Raw genomic sequence first — 12888 nt, forward strand, 5'->3', positions numbered from 1 at the left:
GGAGATGCAGCAAGAAGAGAGGCAGACGCAGCAAGGAGAGCAGAGACAGAAAGGATGCTTAATTTAGAAGCCATGTGAAGAAAAAGGTGGTTAGGGCCTTGTAATAAAGCTAGATGTCTCCAGAAACTTCATCTGACTGTCTGTGGATCATTTCCTCACCATTATCCTGAACCCATAGTTCCATGGGCCAGGCTGGGCTGAGAAAGGCCTCACCACAATCTACACTACTAGGACTATTATAATTAATAATTAATACAACACAGCCCTAAATAATGTATCCCATCACATTCTCCTTCTCCTCCCACAGACCTGCCACCCTCTGCCCTGCTGGCACTCTGGAAACAACCTCCAATTCTCTCCCCGAATATCCTGAGCTTGCTCTACCTCAGTCTTGACCAGAAACCTACATCTCTCCAGTGCTTTATGCCTTTCCCTTCCCAGATCTCTGCTCAGAAATAAAACCATGTCTATCCCTACCCTGCGACCTGAATGACTTTCTAAAATAGAACCTGGTTTTATTGAAGTGTAGTCTGTAATTGCACATTTCTTTCTTGGCTTAGTTTGTATTTCTTGTCCAACACTCTATCACCAATACTTAGAATATTTCCTAGGAGACAAAAGGAATCAGTCAAGGATTATTAATAGGCAAATGGGTCAAAATGGTTGCCTAAAGAGAAGCATTTTCACACACTAGGCTGTTTGCCAAGTCTCACATCCTCAAGGCATTCTGACAAAGTGTTCATTAGAATCAACATCATCTCATTTTATAGTCAAGGAAACAGTCTCATTAAGTAACTGGTAAATCCAGAAGAACACAGAAATATATCTGACTCCAACAATAAAGGATCTCACCTCTACATCTCCTCCTCCAATATCTTTCTTACTCTTCTCTCTCTCCTCTCTTCCCTATGTATTTCCCTCTCTTTCTACATCTTCACAAAGAGGCAATGCCAGTAGAGGGTTTGGCCTCATCCAGGGTCTTTTCAGGAGCTGGGAAGTGCTGTAGGAAGTCAAATGTCTGAAAATGGAAGTAAATGTATGAAGTGGTGAGAATACTTTATTTTTCACCCAAATCTCCCAGGGCACAAACAAGGTCAAGTATTCTGCAGCTTTAGGGTGGGAGGCACTGCTGAGAATGTCCCTTGTGATGGTCAGACTCCACCCTGAAAAAAAAAAACCCTGCTGTGGGTGTAAGACAAGGACTATTTCCAAGCTCAAGATCATTATGTTTACCTCTAAGAAGGTGAGGGCTCATCTCCTAGACTGCCAGGTTTCTATAAAAGAAACTCAGTGGAGGGCCAGAGTGATATAGTACAGTGTAGGGTAAGGCAATTGCCTTGCATGTGGTAGACCTGGGTTCAATTCTGGGCATTCCATATGATCCCCTCACAATTTCTGAATGCAAAGCCAAGAGTAACCCCTGAGAGCTGCTGGGTGTGGCTGAGAGACAGACAGACAGACAGAGAAACAGAGAGAGACAGAGAGACAGAGACAGAGAAAGACAGAGACAGAGACTTGATGAATTTCCACCACAGTGAAGATGAATCCTGGCCCCCTCCATGCTGAAGGGAAAGACAAAGTACAGGAATTTACAAGTCCAAAATCTTTGCAATACTTAGAAGTGATTAGTGCACTTGTGGATATGGACTGTGTTCTTAAAGATAAGGAAATAATTATACATAAAATCATCCCTGAAAAGCTGCAATACCATGCCCAGCTTTGGAATATTGCCTTCTCCATTTACATGTTGCTATTTAACAATAATGATTAGTGGAGACCATTCTAATCCCTCCCTCTTCCCAGTTCTCCTGGCACTTAAATAGGACACATGGCTCTTTTTTCCTGATATTACAGAGAACTGTTTCTAGTGCTCCCTCCTCCTTTCTCTCTCTCACTTCCAGCGGCAATAAGGTGCCTAAGCAAAAGATGGCAACACAATGTAAAATTCTATACCTCTGACTCACCCCCAAACACCTCTGCTACCCTCCGCCTCCTCCAAGGAAAAAGATCATAGGCAACCATAGGAAGAGGGAGGCCTCTGGGCCTCTGCTCTGACCGCCCTCCACTAACTTCAGCCCTCCACTAACTTCATCTCTATGGCCCTAACTTCAGCCCTCCACTAACTTCATCTCTATGGCCCTTCGTCTTAAGCTCCTACACACCCACCAGAGCCAGGAGGGAAGTCTGAGTCCCTCCTAAAAGTGATCCTCAAAGACTGAGAAGGAGAGCCATCCCACACCCAACCCTTCTGTGTCTCACCTTTAGGAAGGATTTGAGGAAGCCTTTTCTGTCAATCTGCAGAAGGTTTCCCAAAAAGGGCAGGGGACGGGGGCCAGGAGGGAGATGTCCATGAGTCTTTGGGTGTCCCCTGCCCATGAGCAAAAAGAGTCCCATGAGAACAGCCAGGAGGAGAAGGACAGTGAACATCATGGTTCTGGTTGGCCGGCCTTCCTCTCCACTGTTTCTTTGAGAAGGGTTCTTTATCCTGAGCCTGCCACTGTGCCATATAGGTAGCTTCAGCCAATCTCGCCTCTCAACATGGCCCTGTAGCAAAAACTTAGACAAGAGTCATCATGTGACTCATATTTCCTGTTCATCCAGCCCAATGACCTGCTCACTCTACCATACTCTCCACCCCTGATGTAGGCAGATGCCAAAATCCACAACAGTGAGTGTCTGTGTGTGTTGTCTATCTATATGTGTGAGAAAGAGAGACAGAGAGACAGCAAGAGATACTGTCCAATTTCTGGTTGTGTGGGTGAGCATACCTCCTTTTTCTAGTCATATGTTTGCACTCACACTTAACAAGTGTTTCTCCATGAATCCTGGCACATATGTATGTTCCACATGATGTTGATACATAAAGAGAAGTTTGCATATACATGGGCTTGCTGGACTATTTGTGTCTGTTTTTTATGTGATCTTAGAAGCCTGTATGTTTTCACCTCTAGAGGTGGCTTTGCATTTGGATGATGGTTTTGTCCATCACAAGGCCTGAGTGTGTTCCTCTTTTGGCATATGAATTTTTGTCAGTACTATTTGCTATAAATATATTTTTATCACTGAAATTACTCTGCATCTGCAGCAAAACTCAGAGGCCTATTTTACAACTCAAGTTAGTATTCTTTTCTTCGCTTATGTATTTTGTGACTCTTTACCCCAATACCAAATTGTCTTCATGAACAAGGATTTATATTTCCTTGGATCTTTCTGTCTTTGTTCTCCAGCACTAGGCTTCTATTTCAAATGTGTTCATTTGAAGTGTTTGACACTTTTATTTGAATATTATATTTGATTTATAGACATACACCCTATATAGCTTTACAGGTGTTGCAATGAATTGATTTAGAAACCTTATCCATAGAGGTGTTATGCCCAGTTGGAGACAGAATAACTCTTTATGGGGCAGAGAAGGTGGTGGGAAGAACAATGCACTCCACCAAAAAGGGGTACACATTCTAATTCCCCAAACATATGCCTATTTTAGATCATATGGAAAGGTGAGCCTAAATTTTAGATATAATTCTGGAATGTAAGAGAGGCATAGGAGATTAAATTATTTAGGTGGGTGCAATGTGATCCCTTAGTCCTTCAAAGTAAATGGGGAGGGGAGACAGAAGAAATGAATCCAAGGGAAATAGTGTTGTGAAAGACTAGCCAGAGGGATTCAATATTGGTGGCTTTAAATCAGAGGAGTGTAATAAGTAAATAAATGTTATTATCTCAAGTAACTGAAAAGGCAAGAAAATAGACTCTCCTCTATAACATTATGATCCCACAAAGGATCTCAATCCAGTTGATTTATTCATTTTAATCCAGTGAGATCCATGTTGAACTTCTGATTTACAACAAATCAGATGACCAGCACACTATGAGCCCCTTTTCTCAATCTCTTCAGCAGGGCAGAAACTGAATCTTGAATATTGGGGCAGTTTGATCAAGCCACACTCCATGGGGCTGAGGTCATTGTCTTCAGGGGCTCTGTTGGTAGCCAGAGTGCAGGATAATGGTGAAGAAGAGGAATAATTCTGTGCAGGTGATGCCTTCTTCAAGAAAAATACACTTCCCTGTAGGTACAGCGGGTCCCTAGTATGGGCAGTCAGTCACACATATGCTCTGTCCTGTCTCATCTGAATGCATAGATACCTGTGTCCTTTGCAAAAAATTCACATGGGGTTGACCTCTAACTACAATTCCAGGTGAACTAAAGGGAACCCTAACCCCTAAAATCAGTTTCATTCTCTGGGCAGCTTTGCCAAACAGACTTTTCAGAGAGCATTTGTAGCTTCTGTTAGAATGATTAGTGACCTGACCGTTTGTAGACCCACTTCTAGTTGGACATGGACATGTGGGTCCTTCCACACCTGCAGATGGATGCTCATATCTGACTTAGCACGTGATGTTCCTTTTGTCAAACCAGAGAAGGACTGGATCTACCTCAAAGAACTATGGTGAAATTAAACAAATGAATATGGGGAACAACTCCTACCATAAAACCAGCCTGAATGAAAAATCCTGTAGGTGAACTTAGTGTGTACCTCTACAAGGAAAGCGATGGTTGTTTCCTGCTCTCAGACTCAGAGCCACATGATTCAAAAGTGAAAATCCACAAGGAACAAAAAATGGTGGTAGGAGTTTCTTAAAAGTGAAAGGAACCTCCCCCAATGAGTTGAAAATGCGGGTATGCAACTTCATAATAACGGTAATAGACTTATACCACTTCAAAACGTCAAAATATTTAATAAAGAAATGGAAGAATACCTAAGAAAATGGAAAAAAACATTTCATGCTCATGAATCAAAAGAATCAATGTTATCAAAACGACCATTTTACCTAAACTACGATATAGCTTCAATGCATTCCCTATTCAAAGTCAAACAACATTCTTCAAAGACTTAGAACAATCAATTATATTATAATGTATTTTATTATATTATATATTACATATTGTAATTACATTATAATTTTAAAGAGAGATGAGGGCTGAGAGGACCGGCTCATGATATGAAGCTTACCACAAATTGTGGTAAGTGCAATTAAAGAAATAACTACACTAAAAACTATCATAACAATGGTAATGAGTGAGAGAAGTACAATACCTGTCTCAAATACAGACAAGAGTGAGGGAGCATGGAGATGGGGGGCATTGGAAGTGGGAATGTTGCACAGGTGAAGGGGGCTGTTCTTTTTATGACTTTTATGAGGCCCAACTGCAAACATGTTTGTAATTTTGAAGAATAAAGTACTAAAAAAGTAAAAATAAATTTTAAAAAGGAACAATCAATGATAAAGTTTATGTGGAACCATAAAAGGGCCCAGATAGCCAAAATCATATCCCAAAAAAATACAAGGAATTGGGAGGTATCTCATTAGTACAAGTTAGTACAGCTAACTTGAAGCTGTACTACAAAGCCATAGCGATCAAAACCGCATGGTATTGAAACAAAAAAGTCTTCCAGACCAATGAGTCAGAACAGAATAGCCAGTGACAAATTCCCAAGTATATGGTCAATTAATCTTTGACAAAGGAGGTAAGAGAGACGATATGAAATGAAACAAAAAACAGCCTCTTCAATAAATGGTGTGAGGACAATTGGATAACTACATGTAAAAAATTAAAAGTGGATACATACCTCACACCTTACACAACAGCCAATTAAAAGTGGATCAAAGACCTTGATATTAAGCCTGAATCCATAAAGTACATTGAGGAAAACATCGGTAGAACTCTCCAAGACCTCAATCGCAAAGAAGTCATCAGCAATGTGATCCCAATGGCAAGTGCTCAAGAATCAAATCTGATTTCTGCATGGCAAAAGAAACACAGGATAAAACCAAGACAACTAACTGAGTGGGAGAAAATATTTTCACTCAACACATCAGATAAAGGTTTGATATCTAGGATATACAAAGTACTCATAAAGGTTAATCCTGCAACATCTAACCCCATTAAGATTAAGGAGAAAAAATGAATTAAAAAAACTCTCTGAGGAAGACCAACAGATGGCCAACAGACACATGAAAAAATGATCATCACTTATGATTAGAGAAATACAAATCAAGATGGCAATGAGATATCACCTTACACCAGTGAGGAAAGAAAGCACATATCAAATATAGTGGGAACAATTTGTGTTGGCAGGGATGTGATGAGAAAGAAACTCTCATCTACTGCTGGTAGGAATAATTGATTAATCCCTATGGAAAACAGTCTAGAGGATTCCAGTAAACTAAGAATCAAACTGCCATATATACCAGCAATTCCACTTTTGGGTATCTATAGCCAGGGGGGAAAAAAACACTAATCCAATAGGCTGTATGCACACAGCTATTTATCATAGAATTCAGTATAATATCTAGGAGTTGGAATCAACCTAGACATCCAACAACAGACGAATGGATCATGAAGATGAAGCACATATACACAATGGAATACTACATAGATGTAAGGAATGATGCCACATGCAATTTGCTGCAACATGGATGGAACTAGAAAATATTATGTTAAATGAAGTAAGCCAGAAGAAGAATAAATACAAGATGATATCACTTATATGTGGTATTTAGAATAACTTCATGAAGAAATGCAATGGCTTAAAAGGGGCTTGTCCAAAACCCCCCTTATCCCCTGAATATAGTCAGGAGAAGAAAAGAACTTGAGAGGTGCATATAAAATGATGGGAAACATGGGTGCATTGTTAATGTTAAGAAAGGTCAGAGAGATAGCACAGCGGCGTTTGCCTTGCAAGCAGCCAATCCAGGACCAAAGGTGGTTGGTTTGAATCCCGGTGTCCCATATGGTCCCCCATGCCTGCCAGGAGCTATTTCTGAGCAGACAGCCAGGAGTAACCCCTGAGCACTGCTGGGTGTGACCAAAAAACCAAAAAAAAAAAAAAAAAAAAAGAAAGGTCAGAACTAAATAGCCAAGTCAGAATCAACAACTATGAAATCATGAGGCCCAAACTTTAACAACCAAACTTTAAAAAGTGCCTGTTATGATGCAGGCTGGGACAAGAGGTAGTGGCATGGGATAGACTCTAGGAACATAGGTGGAGGGAGGTTGACACTGGTGATGGGATTGGTCCTGAAATATTGTATGCCTAAAACCCAATAACAATAAATTTGTAAATCACAATGGTTTAAATTAAAAAATAATGTTTAGGGCCCGGAGAGATAGCACAGCGGCGTTTGCCTTGCAAGCAGCCAATCCAGCACCAAAGGTGGTTGGTTTGAATCCCGGTGTCCCATATGGTCCCCCATGCCTGCCAGGAGCTATTTCTGAGCAGACAGCCAGGAGTAACCCCTGAGCACTGCTGGGTGTGACCAAAAAACCAAAAAAAAAAAAAAAAAAAAAAGAAAGGTCAGAACTAAATAGCCAAGTCAGAATCAACAACTATGAAATCATGAGGCCCAAACTTTAACAACCAAACTTTAAAAAGTGCCTGTTATGATGCAGGCTGGGACAAGAGGTAGTGGCATGGGATAGACTCTAGGAACATAGGTGGAGGGAGGTTGACACTGGTGATGGGATTGGTCCTGAAATATTGTATGCCTAAAACCCAATAACAATAAATTTGTAAATCACAATGGTTTAAATTAAAAAATAATGTTTAGGGCCCGGAGAGATAGCACAGCGGCGTTTGCCTTGCAAGCAGCCAATCCAGCACCAAAGGTGGTTGGTTCGAATCCCGGTGTCCCATATGGTCCCCCGTGCCTGCCAGGAGCTATTTCTGAGCAGACAGCCAGGAGTAACCCCTGAGCACCGCCGGGTGTGGCCCAAAAAACAAATAATAATAATAATAATAATAATAATAATAATAATAATAATAATAATGTTTAAACAAAATGGATGTGGGGAGCAAGGACAAAGGGAAATATTCTTGTTTAGTCCCTGAGAAAGACCTTTCAAAGATAGGTTTTAGAACTTTTTCTAGACTTTTCAGAGGGTTAGACACTGGTCCTGTCTGAAGGTATTTTTCTGGTGCATCCACGTGTTAGGAGACAGGTTTAGAAATGTTCAGGCATCTTTCCAAGTCGGTATTTCTCAAAGTGCCCCAGCTGGTTCTATGACCTAGTTCACTTCATATCAGCCTGCTATCTCCCTTCCAACACCCAGGGGCTTTTCCTCTTGACTACTCTGATATCTTCTCTGCTCAAACACATATTTATTTATTTATTATTTATTTTGGTTTTGGGGTTTGGGGCCACAACCGATGATGCTCAGGAGTTACTCCTGTTTACGTCCTCAAAAATCGCTCCTGGCTTGGGGAACCATATGGGACTTTGGGGATTGAACCGCAGTCAGTGCTAGGTCAGCACATGCAAGACAAATGTCTGTTGTCTTAATATAGATTAATGAGTCCTGGGATTGGTGTGGGGATGGTGGGGCCTTTCTGGGCCTGGTCAGCTCCCGCAGCCCCTACGGTCTGGCAAGTCTGAAGGTGGCAGGTGAAGGCGGAAAGATTCACAAAGAAGTCAGATGAAGTTCCAGGAGTCAGCCAGCTTTATTTCACAGTCCCTACTGCCATGCACATCTCCCCACATGGCATCTTATACTAAGCCTTTTCCTAAGCAGCTACTTCTCTATTCCTTTTGACTCCCTCAGCCTCTGTCTCCCTTTCAGCTGCTTTTACCAGGCTTCCTAACTGGCTTCCAGGATGACCAACTCCCTTTGGTGATGTTCCTGCTGCTGCTTCTTTGATGATACCGAGTTGCTGATGCTGAATCCGATGCTGTATCTCTGATGATGATGGCTCTCTCTCCTGATGATGCCTCTTTCTCCTGATGATGCCTCTCATCCACTTCTCTCTCCAACTCTCCTTCTGATCCCCTCTCTCTTCCCCTGCAGACTCCTCTCCCCCCCATTCCAGGTGTGGGCAGTTCTGATCATTCAGGTGGGATAAATTCAGGTAAAGGAGGGAATACCCACAATGACCTACCTCATGTGCCATCGCTCCGGCCCCCAAACACTTATTTCTTAATTTATTTTTCTACACCTTTGGATGTGTAGTAGATTATTCATTTCCTATTTAATGTAAGCCATTCTTATAGGAGTCATGTTGTTATGTTACATTGAGCTTTTATAAAGACCAGTGATGTTAAGCATCATTTTAGGTGCTGATTTCTTAATGTGCCACTTTTGGCAAAGTGTCTGGTCAAATCATTGGCTGCTTTTTTTTTGGTTTTTGGGTCACACCCGGCAGCACTCAGGGGGTTACTCTTGGCTCTACACTCAGAAATTGCTCCTGGCAGGCTCAGGGGACCATATGGGATGCCGGAATTCAAACCACCGTTCTTCTGCATGCTAGGCAAATGCCCTACCTCCATGCTATCTCTCTGGCCCCGGTTGCTTGCTTCTTATTTCTAACTTCCTTCTTACTGTCATTGTCTGGATATATCTTTTGAGTTTTTTTTGGAGGGGGCGGATCACACCCGGCGGGGCTCAGGGGTTAACCCAGGCACTGTGCTTAGAAATTGCTCCTGGCAGGCTTGGGGGACCATGTGGGATGCCGGGATTCAAACCACTGTCCTGCATGCAAGGCAAATGCCCTACCTCCATGCTATCTCTCCAGCCCCCTGGATATGTTTTTTGTCAGATATATCATTTGAAAAGGTTTTCTCCAGGTTTATTGTCTTTCCTTTATCCACTGAGTACTTTTTTTTTAATAAATAACATCTTTAAGACCTAAGCAATAGTATAGCAGTAGGGTGGTTACCTTGCATGAGTCCAACACTGGACAGACCCCAGTTCAATTTCCAGCATTTCATATGGTCCCCCTAGCCTGCAAGGAGCGATTTTTGAGTGCAGAGCCAGGAGTGACCCCTGAGCACCACAGATGTGACCAAAAACAAACAAACAAAAAATAATATCTTTATTTAAGCACCATGATTACAAACATGTTTGTAGTTGGTTTTCAGTCATAAAAAGAACATCCCCCTTCACCAGTGCAACATTCCCATCACCAATGCCCCCCATCTCCCTCCTCAAGTACTTTATTTTTTTTTAACTTGATTGATTGATTGTTGGGCCTACACCCAGCGTTGTGTCCAGGGGTCACTCATGGCTCTGCACTCAGAAATTGACCCTGGCAGGCTGGGGGACTATATGGGTGCTGGGAATCTAACTGGGTCCCTCCTGGGTTGGCTGTATACAAGGCAAATGCCCTACCACTGTGCTCTCTCCAGCCCCAACTTTTTGAAGGGCAAATGTTTTAAGCTCTTAAGTGAAGTTGTTCAATTTATTTTTCTAAAGTGGTTTATGAGTTATACTTTTAAAGTATTTATGAAATATTGCTCCAAACTCAAGAAGATTTTTGCCATTCATCTAGAAGTATCACCATTTAAGATCTTCCATTTAAGTCCATAGTCCAATTTGTTGTTATTGTTGTTGTTGTTGTTGTTTTAGGCCACACCCAGCTGTGCTCAGAGTTTACTACTGGTTCTACACCAGGGATCACTCCTTGTAGGCTACCAGGAATATATTGGGTGTCAGGATGGACCCCAGGATGAGTGCATGCAAGGCAAACACCCTACAAACTGTGCTACAAGCAGTAGGCCTCTAAAGTCTAAGTTGTAGTCTACTTGACATGAGATGATAGGTATGTAGCAAAGTTCCTTTTTTGAAACCCAATTTTTGTCAGTACTATCTGCAGACTTGGGCTGCTTTTTTCCTAAATTATTGTGGTCTTCCCCACTGCCACAAAAGTCTCAGGGGAGTTTATGCTGATAAGAGATTATCTTGTGACCACATAAGTAGCCCACCTACACCAGATCCTGGACTCCCTGGGCATGACCTTTATCTGAGTGAGCAACCCAAAGTTAGTTTAAACTTTGTTCAAATTGCCATCACCACTAGTGCCATCACCATAGTACCGGTGCTTCTTTCCACACAGACTATAAAAATTGATGGATGAAGGTCCACTCCCTTAGATTTTAATATATATATATACATATATATATGAATCAGAGCAATCATAAAGGGAATAGTGCACTTGCCTTGCATGTTGCTGACCCAGGATTGACCCCTGGGATCCTATACAGGTCCCCAGGCTCTTCCAGGAGTAATTTCTGAATGCAAAGCCAGGAGTAACCCCTAATATTTCCAGGTGTGACCTACAAACCACAATATATAATATATATCATATGATGTTTTATATCTATAAATGTGCAGGGTACCAGGACATGGATAGTTAATAAAACAAGAAAATTACAGACATGGGACAATGAGTTTAATCCCCACATGCAAGTACTATCCTTGCCATTGAGATTTTGTATTCCTGGAGGAATATCATCACCTACAACTAAATATGTTGTACCTGGGGAGCACCACAAAGGCTGCATTGTTGGTGAAAGGTAAAGCTACACTAAGGATTTCCCCCAAGAAGGTGAGCACCAGGGAGAAACAATGATTCTGGCTTGAAGTGGGTCTCTCTGAGGAAGTGTTACAGGGAGATCAACCAACTCCAGGTTCTTATGAACAGCATATAAAAGTAGCATGCTTACCACCAGAGGTCTTCTACTTTATTATTATTTTCTTTAATAGCTCTTTTAACTAACACCCATGTATGTATATATCTGCAGGCTGCAGCAAACACAGCAAATACCTCCAGATGCCAGACTCAGTTGCTATTCCTCTTCATCCCTTCCTCCTCTTCCTTTCTCCTCCTCTTCACTCTGCTTATCATTCACCACTCACTGCTCATTTCTTCTTCTTCACTTTCTTCCATACCTTTCCTTCTCTTTCTTCCCTTTCCTTTTTCTATATGTGGTGTACCCCAAGACCCACCCATATCTGGGAGGAGTTTTGGGAACCGGATAATAGGTGTAACTACCTGCAAGACCGCCCATTTCTGGGAGGGGTCTGGAAAAGGATAGATAAACCTCTGAGCCAGGGGATTCAGCCCTTTTGCCGTTTCTCTCTTGGCCCGGCTTGGCTTCCTGGCTTTTGGATCTTTGGGCCGCATGGAGCCCAAAGGGAAGATGGCTAACAGGAGATAAGATGCAGGGCTAGCAAAATATAGCTGAATGCTTAAAAGGTTGACATAGGCCACACACCTGTGGTGGCTAGGGCATAAATAAAGATGATTCTTCCTGAAGCCTGCATGTGAGTGATTTCACCTGGGCCTGGAACTCGCCGGCTGCATGGAGGTTGCAGAGCCATGTGGGCTGGATGGCATCATCCACCATCCAGCCCCATCCTTAATTATTTAATGCAACATCTGGCGCTCCGAACTTTGACCTGAATCCTGGACCCAAGAAACCAGCAACAATGGTAATATTTCTGCTTTTCAGTTTAATTTTGGCTCTTGTCAGGTGCACTGAGCCCAAAACCCTGGGCCACGTGCAACCATTTTTAAAAATGGCCGACACCCCATCTGGGGGTTCAAAGGCCATTAAAACAAGAGAGGTGAAAGCTTGCATCACCTCCAGCCCAGGCCCAAAACTAAAACTTTGTTACAAGAAACAAAAACCTGGGCCTCTTCAAAGACTTATTAAAAGTCTAAATTGGAAATGGAGGAGAAAAAAGACTGTATTTAAAGTGGACTGATTTTCTGAAAATGACCTTTGGCTTGAATTTGGATTTCGACTTTGGAAATTTCGAACTGAACTTTTAGTTTAAATCACTTGGAACTCTGAACATCCAAAGTGCTCCCAGAGGAAAAATAAGGCAGCGGTGAAGCCCCTCCAGCATCAGAAAAGTGGCCGAAAACTTGCTTGCAAAGTGCGCCCAAAGGAAAAAAAAAAGCTGCGAAAAGCTCCAAGCGGCTGGGCTCGGCTCGGCTGGAATCTCGGCTGGGATCGGCTTGGCTGGGCTCAGCTTTGCCCGGAAAAGCGAAAAACCTGGAATCCTCGCTCCAGATCACAAACCGGCAGCGGAGCCTGGAACTA

At 42.3% G+C, this 12888-nt stretch overlaps 1 protein-coding gene across 1 annotated transcript in view; it reads right to left on the reverse strand.

Annotated features, from left to right (window-relative positions):
* The window catches only part of LOC126028134 (cytochrome P450 2B11-like), a 260434-nt gene extending 258004 nt beyond the window's left edge, over positions 1-2430 (reverse strand). The window contains exon 1 of the mRNA XM_049787184.1: positions 2260-2430. Within this exon, the coding sequence (XP_049643141.1) occupies positions 2260-2430 (171 nt within the window). The remainder of the gene's footprint in view (positions 1-2259) is intronic.
* Between the last annotated feature and the right edge of the window lie 10458 nt (positions 2431-12888).

This window comes from Suncus etruscus, chromosome 14 (assembly GCF_024139225.1).
Source record: "Suncus etruscus isolate mSunEtr1 chromosome 14, mSunEtr1.pri.cur, whole genome shotgun sequence".
Classification (NCBI taxonomy): Eukaryota; Metazoa; Chordata; class Mammalia; order Eulipotyphla; family Soricidae; genus Suncus; species Suncus etruscus.